General features: G+C 48.3%; 1 protein-coding gene across 8 annotated transcripts in view; it reads left to right on the top strand.

Moving 5' to 3' along the window:
- Nucleotides 1–3,975: 3,975 nt before the first annotated feature.
- Nucleotides 3,976–16,330, top strand: part of CLSTN1 (calsyntenin 1) — a 99,943-nt gene continuing 87,588 nt past the window's right edge. For 4 of the 8 annotated variants that reach the window (XM_008975737.4, XM_034954943.3, XM_034954934.3 and 1 more), the window contains exon 1: nt 9,135–9,393. In XM_008975737.4, coding sequence (XP_008973985.1) covers nt 9,150–9,393 — 244 coding nt within the window. In that variant the 5' untranslated portion in view covers nt 9,135–9,149. Of the gene's footprint in view, nt 8,759–9,134; nt 9,394–16,330 lie in introns of those variants that run through there. The other 4 variants (XM_057300670.2, XM_034954947.4, XM_034954944.4 and 1 more) reach the window with 3 other exon arrangements.

Genomic DNA, 16,330 nt, shown 5'->3' on the forward strand with positions numbered 1-16,330 from the left:
CCAGGCTGGAGTGCAGTGGTGCTATCTTGGCTCACTGCAAGCTCTGCCTCCCAGGTTCACGCCATTCTCCTGCCTCAGCCTCCTGAGTAGCTAGGACGACAGGCACCCACCAACACGCCCGCCTAAATTTTTTTTTGTATTTTTAGTAGAGATGGGGTTTCACCGTGTTGGCCAGGATGGTCTTGATCTCCTGACCTCGTGATCCGCCCGCCTTGGCCTCCCAAAGTGCTGGGATTACAGGTGTGAGCCACCACGCCTGGCCCGGCCTAGACTTTTCAAAGTACACCCACATATATCACCACCACCACCATCACTGTAAGAGCAATCACCTAACTGGGCATCTACTTGTGTCAAACGCTGAGCTAAACGCTTTATCTGTATCCTCTCACTTAACACAACAATCTAAAGGAGGTATTATTATTATTATTATTATTATTATTATTATTATTATTTGAGGCGGAGTTTCGCTCTTGTTGCCCAGGCTGGAGTGCAATGGCGTGATCTCAGGTTCAAGAGATCCGCCTCCCAGGTTCAAGCAATTCTCCTGCCTCAGCCTCCTGAGTAGCTGGGACTACAGGCGCCCGCCACCACGCCCAGCTAATTTTTGTATTTTTAGTAGAGACAGGGTTTCACCATGTTGGCCAGGCTGGTCTCGAACTCCTGATCTCAGGTGATCCACCTGCCTCAACCTCCCAAAGTGCTGGCATTACAGGCATGAGCCACCACGCCTGGCCCAAGGAGGTATTATTATGCCCATTTTACAGGTGAGGAAACTGAAGCTCAGAGTGATCAGGTTGTCTGGTCTTTCTGCTAGTAACTGGAACCCAAGTCTATTTGAATCAAGGCCATATAAGACATTCCTCCTTTTTTTTTGTTTTTTAACCACCTTACCCAACAGCCTCCCCCAGTTCCAACATATTATGATAGAGCTATGGATAGAACCCAGGTCTCCTGACTCTAAGCTTGGTGCTGTTTTCTCTGTGCCATTTCCTCTGCAGTGTAGGGGAAGCCGTGACCCTTCTGCCCCAGGCTTTCCCTCCTCTCTTGCTCCTCCCTGCAAACCCAGCCCATTCTCTTGGCACTGGGGTGCTATGTGTGGATAGGCATGTCGTGTTTGGCTTGTGTATCCCCAGAGGCTAGGGATCACGTTTGCCTACATGTTGTGTGTGCTGTATATTGCGTTGGGGTGTATAATTCGTGCTGCAGAATAAAATAGCCACCGCCTCCCCACCACCACACACACACACAAGGGACCTCCCCCGGCTGCCCATCCACAGAGGGAAGGGGAACATGCTGTGTGTTGCCTTTGGTTTTGCAGTGGGAGGCAGCATGAGCACAAAACCCCAATCCTCATCCCACCTTTCGGGGTGCAGACATGAGCTGCCTGGCCTCTGGGGAAGGTGAGGTTTTCTTTCTCTGGAAATTCACCAGCCAGCAATAGCTAATGCTTCATGCTTGGGAATGCCCTTAGTTCTTCCTTTGCAAATGGAGAGCCATAGAGAGCATTAGAAAGAGTCTGAAACAGGCTGGGTACGGTAGCTCACGCCTGTAATCCCAGCACTTTGGGAGGCCAAGGTGGGCGGATCCCCTGAGGTTGGGAGTTCAAGACCAGCCTGACCAACATGGAGAAACCCCAAATCTACTAAAAATACAAAAATTAGCTGGGCGTGGTAGTGCATGCCTGTAATCCCAGCTACTTGGGAGGCTGAGGCAGGAGAATCGCTTGAACCCGGGAGGTGGAGGTTGCAGTGAGCCAATATCATGCCACTGCACTCCAGCCTGGGCAAAACTGCATCTTAAAAAAAAAAAAAAGATGGAGTGATTTTCCTGCCTCAGACTCCGAGTAGTTGGGATTACAGGCATGCACCACCACGCCCAGCTAATTTTTTTATTTTTAGTAGAGACGGGGTTTCACTATGTTGGGCAGGATGGTCTCGATCTCCTGACCTTGTGATCCACCCACCTCGGCCTCCCGAAGTGCTGGGATTACAGGTATGAGCCACCACACCCGGCCTGAAGTGCCCCTTCTTAAGTTAGGGTTGCTGCCACTGCCACAGTAGCTTAAGGCTCCTAGCCATGAACAATAATGGGTGCTAGTAACAGCAGGTGCTGGTTAACACCTGCTTCTAGGAATCGGCCCTGTGCTCTGCTTTTTGCACATCACCTCATCTGTTCCTCACAACCACCCAGTGGGGAGGGCTTGTCTCTGTTTTACAGATGGAGACGCTGAGATTGGAGAGGTGAAGGGCCTTACCCAAGGTCACACAGGTAGAAAGAGGCAAAAATGGCAAAAGGTACAAAAAGGCTTCACTGCAGGCCGGGCGCAGTGGCTCACGCCTGTGATCCCAGCACTTTGGGAGGCTGAGGCGGGTGGATCACGAAGTCAAGAGTTTGAGATCAACCTGGCCAACATGGTGAAACCCCGTCTCTACTAAAATTACAAAAATTAGCTGGGTGTGGTGGCGCGTGCCTGTAGTCCCAGCTACTCGGGAGGCTGAGGCAAGAGAATCGCTCACTTGAACCCGGGAGGCAGAGGTTGCAGTGAGCCAAGATCACGCCGCTGCACTCCAGCATGGCCAACAGAACGAGACTGCGTCTCAAAAAAAAAAAAAAAAAAAGGCTTCACTGCAGCATTCCATAAAAACAAAAAATTGGAAACGACCCATCAACAGGGGAAAAATATTCCTCAATAAGGGGCACTGATTAAATAAACTCTGGTAAGTCCACGCGGGACAGCACTACGAAGCTAGGAAAACAAATGCTGAGCCGGGTGTGGGGGTTGCACACCTGAAGTCCCAGTGAGTCAGGAGGCTGAGGCAGGAGGATCGCTTGAGCCCAGGAGTTTGAGGCTGCAGTGAGCTATGATCAATGATCACCACTGTACTCCAGCCTGGGTGACAGAACAAGACCCTGTTTTTTTTTTTTTTTTTTAAAAAAAGACTGTATGTACTACATACTGCAATGGTATGATCTCCAGGATGTTTTATGAAGTAAAAAAGGCAAGATACAGAGTAGCAGGTATGATTTGCTGCCTTTTAGCTAAGAAAAGGGGAAGACATATATACAACTATTTGCTTGTACTTAGAAAAAAGAAACACAATGGAAAGATAAACTAAAAATAGAAGAAATGGTAACCTATAAAGGAAGGAGGATATAGGGAGGAGGAAACAGGAATAGATCTAGACTTCTCTGAACGCCCTGCTTTCTAGATATGACTTTGGAGCCATGGAAATATATATATATATATAATTTTATTTTTTGAGACAGAGTCTCGCTCTGTTGCCCAGGCTGGAGTGCAGTGGCGCGATCTTGGCTCACTGCGAGCTCTGCCTCCCAGGTTCACGACATTCTCCTGCCTCAGCCTCCCAAGTAGCTGGGACTACAGGCGCCCGCCACCACACCAGGCTAATTTTTTGTATTTTTAGTAGAGATGGGGTTTCACCATGTTAGCCAGGATGGTCTCGATCTCCTGACCTTGTGATCCACCCACCTTGGCATCCCAAAGTGCTGGGATTACAGGCGTGAGCCACCACACCCGGCCCCTATTTAAAAAAAAAATTTTTTTTTTTTTTTAGACAGAGTCTCACTCTGTCACCCAGGCTGGAGTGCAGTTGGCTCACCGTAACCTCTGCCTCCTGGGTTCAAGCGATCCTCCTGCCTCAGCTCCCGAGTAGCTCGGATTACAGGCACCTGCTGGGCTAATTTTTTTTTTTTTTTTTTTGAGATGGAGTCTCGCTCTGTTGCCCAGGATGGAGTGCAGTGGTGCGATCTTGGCTCACTGCAACCTCTGCCTCCCGGGGTTCAAGTGAGTCTCCTGCCTCAGCCTCCCAAGTAGTAGCTGGGACTACAGGTGCCCGCCACCACACCCAGTTAATTTTTGTATTTTTAGTAGAGACTAAACTTGGAGTTTTGCCAAGTTGGCCACGCTGGTCTCACACTCCTGACCTCTGGTGATCTGCCCACTTTGGCCTTTTTTTTTTTTTTTTTTTTTTGTATTTTTAGTAGAGACTGGGTTTTGCAGTATTGGCCAGGCTGGTCTCAAACTCCAGACCTCAAATGATCTGCCCGCTTTGGCCTCCCAAAGTGCTGGGATTACAGGCGTGAACCACCGCACCCAGCCAAATATTTAATATACTATAAAGCAAAATTAAATTGAAATTTTACCAAAAGGAAGGAAGTGGACAGAAATGGATTTGCACCATTCTGTCCAACCAGAGTCCTTGCTCCTAAGCACAGCATCATTTTCCTTCTCGTTAATTATCCCTTTTAACAGCAACGAAATGACCTGGCCGGCACACGAGAACACAGAGATGGGGCCACAACTTGTAATTTCTGGGGTTCCGAGGGGGACCCTGGTGGTGGTTCTGGGTGCTGCGGTTCTTTCAGTAAAGAACTTCCAGGAGTTTCTAATTAGCTGCTTTCATCAAGATTCTCATAACCTTCTCCTGCTGCCGCTTTCAAGTGGGTTTGTTCCCGAGCACATTATTAGGAAAGCGGCTATAATAACTGCTTACCTGCCTCCGGCTCCGCTCCACAAACACCCGCCAAGCCCACACTGTGCAAAACAGTAGTAACACGCCCGCCTGAGAATGGCTCCGCGGCTCCGCATTGCTGCCTAAGAGCTTTCCTGCATGTGATCTCATTTCATCCTCACCGCAACTCTGGGCCCGGGAACTCATGTCCCAGGTGAGGAAGTCCAGGCTTGAGATCGGCCTCAACAGTCGGAGGTGGCAAAGCCAGGGCTTGCTCGAAGCCCCACCTTCTCACTGTTGGGGAGCAGGCTGGCTCCAAGCTGTGGAATCCTGGTGCAGGGGTTATTTTGGTATCTGTGGGGTAATTTCACACTGAGGCTAAGGCACCGTTTTGGGTTCAGATGGACATGAAATTGAATCTCAGGGATCCAACTTTCTAGCAATGTACTCTGGAGCAAATTTGGTATTTTCCTCATCTGTAAAATAGGAACAATAAAAGTACCTTTTTTTTTTTTTTTTTTTGAGTTGGAGTCTTGCTCTGTCAACCCAAGCTTCAGTGCAGTGGCGCCATCTTGGCTCACTGCAACTTCTGCCTCCCAGGTTCAAGTGATTCTCCTGCCTCAGCCTCCCAAGTAGCTGGGATTACAGGCACCTGCCACCATGCTTGGCTGATGTTTGTATTTTTAGTAGAGACAAAGTTTTGCCATGATGGCCAGCCTGGTCTCAAACTCCTGGCCTCAAGTGGTCTGCCCGCCTCAGCCTCCCAAAGTGCTGGGATTACAGGCATGAGCCACTGTGCCTGGCCAAAAGTACCTTCTGGAGAGTGTTGCTGGAGTTACAGATGATATGTTATTGTGATGTGGTATCAGCAACAGTCATCTCAGAAGGTGCAGCATCTTGGAAAATTTTCTTGTGTGCGCTTCATCTACTGTCTCAGATAGAGTCACTATACATTCGAAAGTACAGATCTTCCTCCACCAGCTAACAAAGTCACCTCCTTATCCTCAAGTCTATGTTCCCAGTTCAGGACGGGCCTGGGTGATGCCTCATTCCCCATGGCTCCAGGGCCTCTGATGCTGCCACTTTGTCAGTGGCTGGCTCAGCTCAGGCAAGGCCCCTCTCCCAGCTAACCATAGCATAAGCCTGAATCGATCCCTGTCTCAGGGCCATTTGGAGGATTAACTAATCCATCATGGGGGAAACCTTTGAAATGTGCCAATGTGGCTGAGGCTATTGTCAGGCAGAGCAGAAACTGAGTTTACTGGTTCCCCCGTTTCCGAGACTTTCAAGCTGGACTCACTCTCATGTGGGTGAAATCCCAGCAGGTGCAGGTTGCACTGAGCTCACCAAGCCGTCTATCTGCCCCACCTGACCCTGGATCTTTTTGACCTATCTCTGTTTCTTTAAGGGACAGTAAGGGTGAGAAGATAAAGGGATCAGGATTCCAGACACTGAAGAGCTTTTGTTTGTGTTTTTAATAGAACTGAACACATTAAATTTCCCCTTTTGGCATCATCAGTCTATGGACTGAAAACATAGTTCTGAGATTATACCTTTCCGATTTTATGTTTTGCAAATCTCGAAGGTCCCTGGAAATCTACAGGGTACATCTTTTTTCACCCTCTGAGATGTGAGCTCCATAATAATAAAACCTAACTCAGCAATTCATTGAGTTCATCACTATTTATTGAGTACCTACTCTGTTTGCTGGTATACTAGAAGCACAGAAGCCTTCTTCTTGAAGGGAAAAAGAAACTCATGTATCTAGAAACACCAGGCTCTATGTGGCACTTTCATTTATTTGCCACATAAAGCCTGGTATTTCTAGATCTATGTGGCATCATTTCATTTAATTCTCACAACTCTAAGAAGTAGATATTGTTCCATTTCGCAGGTGAGGAAAGAGATTCTGAAAGTTCCATAACCTGGCCAAGGTCGTTTGCATTCGCAGAGGCCAGCACTGAAGTCCAGTCCCGTCTGACTAGACCATCTGGGTCCTTCCCACTAGAATACAGTGGGGAGGAGAAAAGGACACTGATGGATTAGTCAGTCGACAGCACAGGCAGCAGATTATAAAGCTGAACTGTTTGGTTAGAGCAGCTTGGGGCTGGAGAGGGAGGGCTGGCAGGAGGACTTCCTGAAGGAGACAGCCCAGAAGCTCCTTGTAAGGACCTGAGGCTTGGGTATGGGTGGAGGAGGAAGTGTGATGTTGGCCCTGGGAGGGGAATGAATAAGAAGAGACAGTGGCAGACAGCATGCCCTGAGGTCAGCTGGGTGGAGGATGGGAAGCCCGGCAGAGATGTCTGGACCTGATGAGGTGGCAGCAGGGAGGCACTCACTGAGTTTATAACTCCAGGAGGGACAGAAGCAATGGCAACACCCGTCACCAGGGGAGAAGATGACTCAAAGCCTTGGCTGTAAGGAGTGGTGGGTGTGGCTTGGAGCCTGCCCGGGCCCGGCAGGTGCTTTGGGAAGGGTCCAGCCAAGGAGAGTCCGGTCTTCCTCCACGCAGGGGAGGGGGAGCAGGGGAAGGAAGGAGAGACATTAACAAGATGGAATCTGTAGGCTTTGGTGCAGGACGCTTACGGGGAACACGGCTCAGGGACTTGGATTCCAGATTGCTTTTGAAGCCTTCCCCAGGTCACATCACACCGCTGTTCCCAGCCGTTCCAGGTCTTCCTGTTGACTGTAGGATCAAGTCCATTCCCCCGATCTGACCTCAATCTACGTTTTTGGGCTCTTTGCCCACTAGTCTCCTAAATAAGTCCTCTGCGCCCCACAAACCAGTCTCCACCCAGCCTCCTCCACCCCCACCTGGAGCAGTGACATTCATGGATAGCTCCTCCAGCAGTCTCGAAAAATGAACATTTTAGGGTTCCACTTTTTGCTGTTGGTGTCCCCCTAATGCGAACATCCTGTCCTTGAGGGCTGATTCTTTTTACAATAGTTGTCCCAACGGGGGAAGTCATTTCACCTTTCTGACTTAGTTTCCTTATCTGCAAAATGGAGCCAGTAGTGTCTCATAGGGTACAGTGCCTGCACACACGCCCATCCACGGCTGTTCCAGGCCTTTCTTCCACTGCGGGGGGTGCCAGGGGTCCAGAGGAGAGGAGGAGGGGGCCGCTGGTCGCTGGGAAATTGGGAGGACCCCAAGATCCCTGTAGGGATCCACGGTAGAGGGGGAGGGCTTCTCTGTCCTCTCTATCCATTCGGACCTCCGCATTTCTAAGAACCAGCATCGCACCATGTCACTGAGAAAGAGCGCGCACACCAGCCGCCTTTTGAAAGTCACAAATAGATTCCTTCAGTGAATTCAGGACAGACTCCCCGGGGGCAGGTCCCGGGGCGGGAGCCGGTGTGGGTAGTGCTGCGCGGCCCTTAACTGTTTACCAGGCGCGTTTCGCTGACCTCGTCTCCTGGACCCCCTTTCGTGACCCCTCTCATCACCTCTACTGGGGAGACGAGGACCCCGAGGTTCTGGGGGGCGACGCGACCTGCCCGAAGTGACAAGGGTCCTGGGCCGCACTGCTCCGCCGGGGTCTGCGCTCCTCGGCGGAGCGGGTGGGAAGGATGAGTCCCCGGGGTGGAGAAGGAGGCGCGGGTCCCCGGGTACCGCTCACCCGGCCTTAGGAGCCCGGGAGCGCGGGTACGGACGCGGAGTTGAGGCTCTCCCTCTGCGGCCAGGGAAAGGGATACAGTCCCCGGGGCCCCTCCCGGCCGCTCGGAACCCACCCCAGGCGCGTCCCCGCGGGCGCGCGCTCCAGGCGGGGCCGACGGGCTCGGAGGCGCGCGCCCGCTGCCGGGTCCGCCGCGCGCGCTCCCTCCGCTCCTCTCCCCCGCCCCTCCCGGGCCCGCGCGCTCCCCGGGTCCGCCGCGCGCGTGCCTCGCGTCGCTCCCCATCCCCGCCCCTCCCGCCGCCACCCCGCCCCCGGCCGGGTACCCTCGCCGGACCCGAGAGAGAGCGCCGCCGCCATCTTAGTTGCTGCCGCTGCCTTCAGCAAGGCGCTGCTCCGAGGCGGGGAGGGCGCTGCGTCCTGAGCGCGCGGCCCAGCGTCACGGCGGCGGCTCCTCCTTGGACCCCCGGAGCTCCCCGCGCCGCGGAGCAGCTGGCCCCAGGCCCCTAGAGCCCCAAGAGCTCCGAGAGCTCCGCTCGGCGTCCCGCGCGCCTCCCTGCCGCTCCCGCCCCGGGCTGGCGATGCTGCGCCGCCCCGCGCTCGCGCTGGCCCCGGCCGCCCGGCTGCTGCTGGCCGGGCTGCTGTGCGGCGGCGGGGTCTGGGCCGCGCGAGGTAAGCCCCGGGGCTGGGTCGGGCCGCTGGGTCGGTGCGGGATTCGGGTCCCGGTGCGGGGATTCGGGTGCGGGAGTAGGGCCGGATGCCGGGATTCGAGCCGGGATGCGGGGAGTCGGGTCCGAGCGCAGGGAGCCGGGTCAGGGCGTGGGGTTCGGGTTGGGGGTCGGGCTCGCGGAGCAGGGGCCAGAGCGCAGGAGACTGTGGGCGCGCGCTGCAGGCGTCCCGGGGAAGCCAGGCTCCGTCCCGGGCGGGGCACCTGGGCCTGGGCCGCCCCCACTGCAGCCCATGGTGGTGGCTGCGCTGATTTGGGGGAACGTGCAGACGGGCCGAAGGGTCAGTCTGCCCTGCTCAGCGGCGCACGCAGGCTGGGGCTGCACCCCTGGGTGAGATGCTCTGTGTACGTGTGCTCAGATGTGCATCAGGCGGGGGGTGCACGCACAGTTTTGGTGTGTGCTTACATAAGAGCCCACTCCTCCGCATCCCGTTTCCAAGATCCCGATTCTGTGTTGCTGCACCGCGGACACCACGACTTCGCCCCTTTCCGCCTCCTCCCAGAGTCCTTCAGACGTTGTCTGTTTCCAGTGGAGCCGAGGCTGAAACTTCGTGCTTCCCTCCCACCTTTTCACCCAAAGGTGAAATCGCGATGAGATTTGCGACCGCGGGCTCACCCAGTGTTAGAAATCTCCGTCTCTGCTACCGCTGGTGCCTTGGTGCTGTTTTTCTGACGGTCATTTAGACCGTGGAGGGTTAGATGTCCTCTACAAAAACGAGAAAGCTCTCTGGTTTTTTAGGATTGTAGGACCGAAATTATTTTATGGCTCGGTGGGAAGTAATATTTCTTGGCTAATTTATTATTAGCTTTTAACCTTCATCCACTTAACCTTTTAAACCTTGCATGCCTCTGCTATTGACTGGTCTTGCCAACGAAAAGCTTACGCATTGCAGATACAGTATTTGCTTCTGAGTGGATCTTGAAATCGTAAACATTTTCCTTGGCCTTAGAGCAAAGTAATCTAGGTGTAGTCTGTAGAATCTACTGTAGGCTTAAATCTGTTGTTCTGATTTTTTTTTAATCAAAAGAAATTTTGGGGAGGAGAATTGATAGAAATCTAGATGAAATGGTCATATTTGAATTTAGCAAGCTTTTTAAAAATTCTTATTTTCCCTTCCCTGGCGTGACATAAGGAGAGAAGTATGGTGTTCACGAATTAAAGGGCAGAGGCGGCAAATGCATCTTTTGTTCCATGTTCCTTTCTAAACATCGAGGATGATAAACTTTGAATACTTCTTTTATTTCATTTCTAACATTCTGTTGACTCTGTCAAATTCAGATCTTAGTCACTAAGTATCTCATTGCTGGCCATTTGATTTTTAAAAGTAACATCAAGCTAAGTTTGAAATGTTTTTTCCAGATGTGGGTTGGAGGTCTGAAACTCTAATATATCCAAGAGAAATGTCAAAGTTTTGCTTCTCTTGGGGAAAACCCACACATTTTAAAAATATGTGCTTGGATTGGGTATTTTGGGAACAGTTTAAGTATATTTAGTCAGTGATACCATTTCTTGTTAAAATTGGTGCTTTCTTAAATAGCACCTACATTTGTTAGTCATTATTTAATTGCCTTGGTTACTTAAACAGCATACATTTCAACTTTGAATATCTTCATTACCTGAGACCTACAGAAATCTTGTGTGAAAGGTGTGTTGACTAGTTGAGTCATTTGTAATTTGCTTTCTCTAAGTTTTTCTTGGTGCAGTTACAGTAGTTCAAGATTCTTAGTCTTCGGAATAAAGACATTTTACACATCAGTTATTCGTATGCATTTTTATCAGGTTGCAAGTTAGAAAATGTCTTGGACTTATTAACACGAAATGCTAATAAACAATTTCATTGTGAAATATTACAAGTGAATTTCATATGTAAATTTACAGTTTGGAGACACTGTGTGGGCTCGTTTTAAGAGATCGTTTCAACTAATATTTGAATTTTTTACAGCTGTAAGGCAGTACGACATGAACTCCTGTTCATGCTGTAGCTACCTTTAATAATTGTTAATGTTAGATTACGTACAGACTGCTGGAGAAAATGATAGATTTTCTAATATAAATTGCATCTTGACTCTTAGTTTTGTAGAGACCCTCGAATTTTATTTTAATTATAGCTGTAGTTCTCAAAAAACATTGAGTAGAGCTGGGTGCAGTGGCTTGCGCCTGTAATCCCAGCACTTTGGGAGGCCGAGGCCAGCGGATCACCTGAGGTCAGGAGTTCGAGACCAGCCTGGCCCACATGGTGAAACCCCATCTCTACTAACTATATAAAAATTAGCTGGGTGTACTGGTGGGCGCCTGTAATTCCAGCTACTTGGGAGGCTGAGGCAGGAGAATTGCTTGAACCCAGGAGGCGGAGGTTGCAGTGAGCCGAGATTGCGCCACTGCACTCCAGCCTGGGTGACAAAGCAAGACTCCATCTTAAAAACAAATTCAGTAAGCCAAAATATTAGAAGAAATATCTTTGGCATGCCCTGGACGGTCATGTCCTTCAGCTACCTGCCTTCTTCATGGAGATCGGGAAATAGAACAGTGAAGCAGAGAAAATAGAAAGCTTATATGAATATTTAAAAAATGCAACCATGTAATGCATTTCGAAGCCACATAATACATAAAATTCACTGTTACTTTTCCATTTGCACACAGGCTTAGTGAGGCCTCTCCTCACCATCCTATTTGAAATCATTTCTCTTCCTGAACCCTTAAATCCTGTTTCCCTGCAACACTTTTTCTTTTTGCATAGCACTTAGCCCATTCTAACATGCCTTGTTGTTTACTTATTGAATTGTTTATCGTCTGTTTCCCCTCAGTAGAACATATGCCCCAAGATGGAAGGGTATCTGCTTTGCATATGTTTCCCGTCACCAGCACACCAGAGGCATGCCAGTATTGTGTGATTGAATGAATGAATGGGTGGATGGATAACAGCATTTCAGTTTAGACAGCGTAGTAGCTTTGCATCCTAATTTTCACTTTACAGATAAATGCTATATACTGAAAAAAATTACATAGTGTAAAGCAAACTTAAGTTTTTTTTTTTTTTTTTGTTTTTTTGAGACAGAGTCTCATTCTGTCACCCAGGCTGGAGTGCAATGGCGTGATCTTGTCTCACTGCAACCTCTGCCTCCCGGGTTCAAGAGATTCTTCTGCCTCAGCCTCGCCAGTAGCTGGGACTACAGGCATATGCCATCACACTGGGCTCATTTTTGTATTTTTAGTAGAGACAGCGTTTCACCATGTTGGCCAGGCTGGTCTGAACTCCTGACCTCAAGTGATCCGCCTGCCTCTGCCTCCTACAGTGCTGAGATTACAGATGTGAGCCACTGCACCCGGCCCAAACTTAAATTCTGCAGTGTGGATATGGGAATTCATTAGTGGGTAAATTTTCAAGGATCATGGGGCCAGCCTCGGTGGCTCACCCCTGTAATTCCAGCACTTTGGGAGAACTAGGCAGGCAGATTGTTTGAGCCCAGGAGTTTGAGACTAGCCTGGGCAACATGGTGAAACCTTGTCACTACAAAAATACCAAAAAAAAAAAAAAAAAGTTCAAGGATCGATTCTGTTGGTTGCAGTATTGGGGATATTAGATCATGAAACTCTGTCTCAGCCTTTGAAGGCTGTAGCTCTGTGGCTACCCCTGTTAGTCCCTTTAAAAATACTATAATTTTCAGCTTTTTTGGGAAGATGGTTTCTTAATTTGTTACCTCGTTTTTTCAGAAGTAACGATGTGGAAAAAAGTCGTTCGAATATAGACCTCAGTATTACCCATAGTCTAACATTTTTAATACTGAAAGTAAATAACATTTATTTCTCAAAGGAGGCCTATAACTGCTGAAGAAATAATAAAATATGAACAATTTTGAATATATTCCAGTTTTAGAGCATTCACTCGGTTAACTGGAACCTTCAGTTAGCTGGAATTCGTCCTTTGGCTGGATATTTCTTTTGGGAGAAAAAGCATGAAACCAAGCAGTTTTATAGGAATTATTTTTCAAAAGGAAGGTTTAGGAGGTCATATCATACATTATCTGTGCCAGTATTTGATATTTAAGCCAAAAACAGCAACTAATATTTCAGTTTTAGTTATGAAGAATATGACCAAAAAATGAAATTTTTGTGGGATATAAAATATTACATTGAAACTAGAAAATGCTGTAATTTCATAACACTAGCTGCAGGGCTTAGTGAAGCTTATTAAACCAAGTCTAAATGTTTAAAATGAGGAAGCTGAGATAGGTTAAAATTTTAGAACAAAGGAAAAAAAGTACTGAGTTATTTTTATTATTGCTTTCTGAGACAGGAAAATATGTTTTTTAATTTTTTTGGGGTAGTTTTCATTTATAAGAGTTGAAACAAAATAGAGATCTGATTATCCTAAAAAACCGCCAAGAGTCTATGTCTTATGTATTCTGGTTGAGGGCTTAGATCATTAAAACTAGTTTTTTCAGTGGGTCTTAATTTGGTGTGAGGAGTTGCTTGAAGGGGCCGGGTGCGGTGGCTCACACCTGTAATCCCAGCATTTTGGGAGGCCAATGTGGGTGGATCACGAGGTCAGGAGATCGAGACCATCCTGGCTAACACGATGAAACCCCATCTGTCTCTACTAAAAAAAAATACAAAAAATTAGCCAGGCGTGGTGGCAGGCGCCTGTAGTCCCAGCTACTCGGGAGGCTGAGGCAGGAGAATGGCGTGAACCCGGGAGGTGGAGCTTGCAGTGAGCCGAGATCGCGCCACTGCACTCCACCCTGGGCGACAGAGTGAGACTCCGTCTCAAAAAAAAAAAAAAAAAAAAAGAGTTGCTTGAAGAAATATGTCTTTATAAGTGAAATTTAAAATGTTGATTTGCTACAAAATACGGATTTTAGTAGTGTTTCAGGACTACAGATTCAAGATTGGTGAAAATTATTTATGCAATGTCATGTTCGTGCATTAAAAAACAACCAAGGCCTGGTGCGGTGGCTCATGCCTGTAATCCCAGCACTTTGGGAGGCCAAGGTGGGTGGATCATGAGGTCAAGAGATGGAGACCATCCTGGCCAACATGATGAAACCCTGTCTCTACTAAAAATACAAAAATTAGCTGGGCATGGTGGCGTGCATCTGTAGTCCCAGCTACTTGGGAGGCTGAGGCAAGAGAATTGCTTGAACTCGGGAGGCGGAGGTTGCAGTGAGCCGAGATCGCACCGCCACACTCCAGCCTGGCGACAGAGTGAGACTCAGTCTCAGGAAAAAAAAACAAAACAACAACAACAAAAAAACCCCAAACGGCCAGGCATGGTAGCTGACACCTGTGCTTTGGGAGGCCAAGATGGGTGAATTGCTTGAGTCCAGGAGTTCGAGACCAGCCTGTGCAACATGGTGAAACCCCATCTCTACTAAAAATACAAAAAAATTAGCTGGGCATGGTGGCATATGCCTGTAGTCCCAGCTACTCAGGAGGCTGAGGCTGGAGAACTGATTGAGCCTGGCAGGTTGAGGCTGCAGTGAGCCAAGGTCACACCACTTGCATTCCAGCCTGGGGGACAGAGCAAGACTCTGTCTCTAAAAAAAAAAAAAAAAAGCCAAACTAACAGACCCTCAAAAGTGACATTTTGAGGCTATGCAAAGGCCATATATAGGAACCCTTAAATGGCGGCAGCCTCCCCACCGTGTCAGCCTGACATACAATACCCGTCTTTTCCCTAAGAGCTGCCACCACCCGGGAACTAGAATGCTGCTTTCAGTTGTCGCTGATTTGATAGGTTCTTTCTCTCCTATGTTTTAGGTATATTTTTGCTCATTTTTTGATTTAGCTTTAGGATATTTTTATTAGATTAAAAATTTTCACAAGATCTGTTACTAAAGTTTTTATTTTTAAAGGTTCTTGGCAGAGATTCACGTACTTCAAAGTAGCAGAGTTTAAAGCAGCTTAAATGCCTATAAAACATCTGAAAGTTGGCTGGGTGCGGTGGCTCACAACTGTAATCCCAGCACTTTGGGAGGCCGAGGCAGGCGGATCACCTTAGGTCAGGAGTTCGGGACCAGCCTGACCAACATGGAGAAACCCCATCTCTACTAAAAAATATAAAATTAGCCGGGTGTGGTGGTGCATGCCTGTAATCCCAGCTACTCGGGAGGCTGAGGCAGGAGAATTGCTTGAACCCGGGAGGTGGAGGTTGCGGTGAGCCGAGATGGTGCCATTGTACTCCATCCTGGGCAACAAGAGCAAAACTCCGTCTCAAAAAAAAGAAAAAAATCTGAAAGTTAGCTTCCTTCCCATTCCGGAACCCCAATAAGAAGTATGTGATAGCATATCAAAAGAAGAGTCATGTTTTTTCTTTTTTACTTCTTTGGTCAGACATGAATCATTATCTTAAAAAGAATTAATAGACGTGGCATCTCACTGTGTTGCTCAGGCTGGTCTCGAACTCCTGGACTCAATCAGTCCTCCCACCTCATCCTCTCAAAGAGCCGAGATTATAGGTATGAGCTACCACACCCGGCCGAAGAATCATCTTTCAGCCATCTGTTTCGTTCTGTCTGATTCTCCCATGACAAGAACTTCTGTTGAGTCTGCTACTTTTCAAGCCTACCTTGATCTGTACTTTCTCTGAGTCATTGTGTAGGACAAAGGAGGACCACCGGCTGGGTGCGGTGGCTCACGTCGGTAATCCTAGCACTTCGGGAGGCCGAGGTGGGCGGATCATCTGAGGTTGGGAGAAAGAGACCAGCCTGACCAATGTGGAGAAACCCCATCTCTACTAAAAAATACAAAATTAGCCGGGCGTGGTGGCACATGCCTGTAATCCCAGCTACTTGGGAGGCTGAGGCAGGAGAATTGCTTGAACCCAGGGGGCGGAGGTTGCAGTGAGCCGAGATCACACCATTGCACTCCAGCCTGGGCAACAAGAGCAAAACTCCATCTCAAAAGAAAAGGAAGACCACCTTTGTCATGCCACTGCACTCCAGCCTGGGTGACAGAGCAAGACTTTGTCTCAAACAAACAAAAAAACCCACCTTTTTCTGCATCCACTCCTTTTTTTTTTTTAAAGCAGCTTTATTGAGCTATAGTTCACATACCATAAAATTCAACCTTTTAAGGCATACAATTCAGTGATTTTAGTATATTTACAAAGTTGCACAACCATCACCACTATCTAATTTCAGAACACTTTCATCACTCCCAAAAGAAACCCCATATCTGTTAGCACTCATTCTCCATCTCCCTCCTCCTCTCCTCCTCCCTTGGCAACCCCTAGTCTATTTTCTGTCTATGGATTTGCTTATTTTGGACATTTCACATCAATGGAATCATGATATGTGGCCTTTTGTGACTAGCTTCTTTTGCTTAATATGATGTCTTCAAGGTTCATCCATGTTGTAGCATGTATCAGGACTTCGTTTCTTTTCATAGGTAAATAATATATCCTTGTAGGGATATAACACATTCTGTTTATCCATTTATTCACTGATGGACATTTGGGTTATTTCCACTTTGTAGCTAATTTTGGAAAATATTACTATGAACATTTTTGTACAGGAAT

Source organism: Pan paniscus, chromosome 1, assembly GCF_029289425.2.
Source record: "Pan paniscus chromosome 1, NHGRI_mPanPan1-v2.0_pri, whole genome shotgun sequence".
In the NCBI taxonomy this organism is placed as follows: domain Eukaryota; kingdom Metazoa; phylum Chordata; class Mammalia; order Primates; family Hominidae; genus Pan; species Pan paniscus.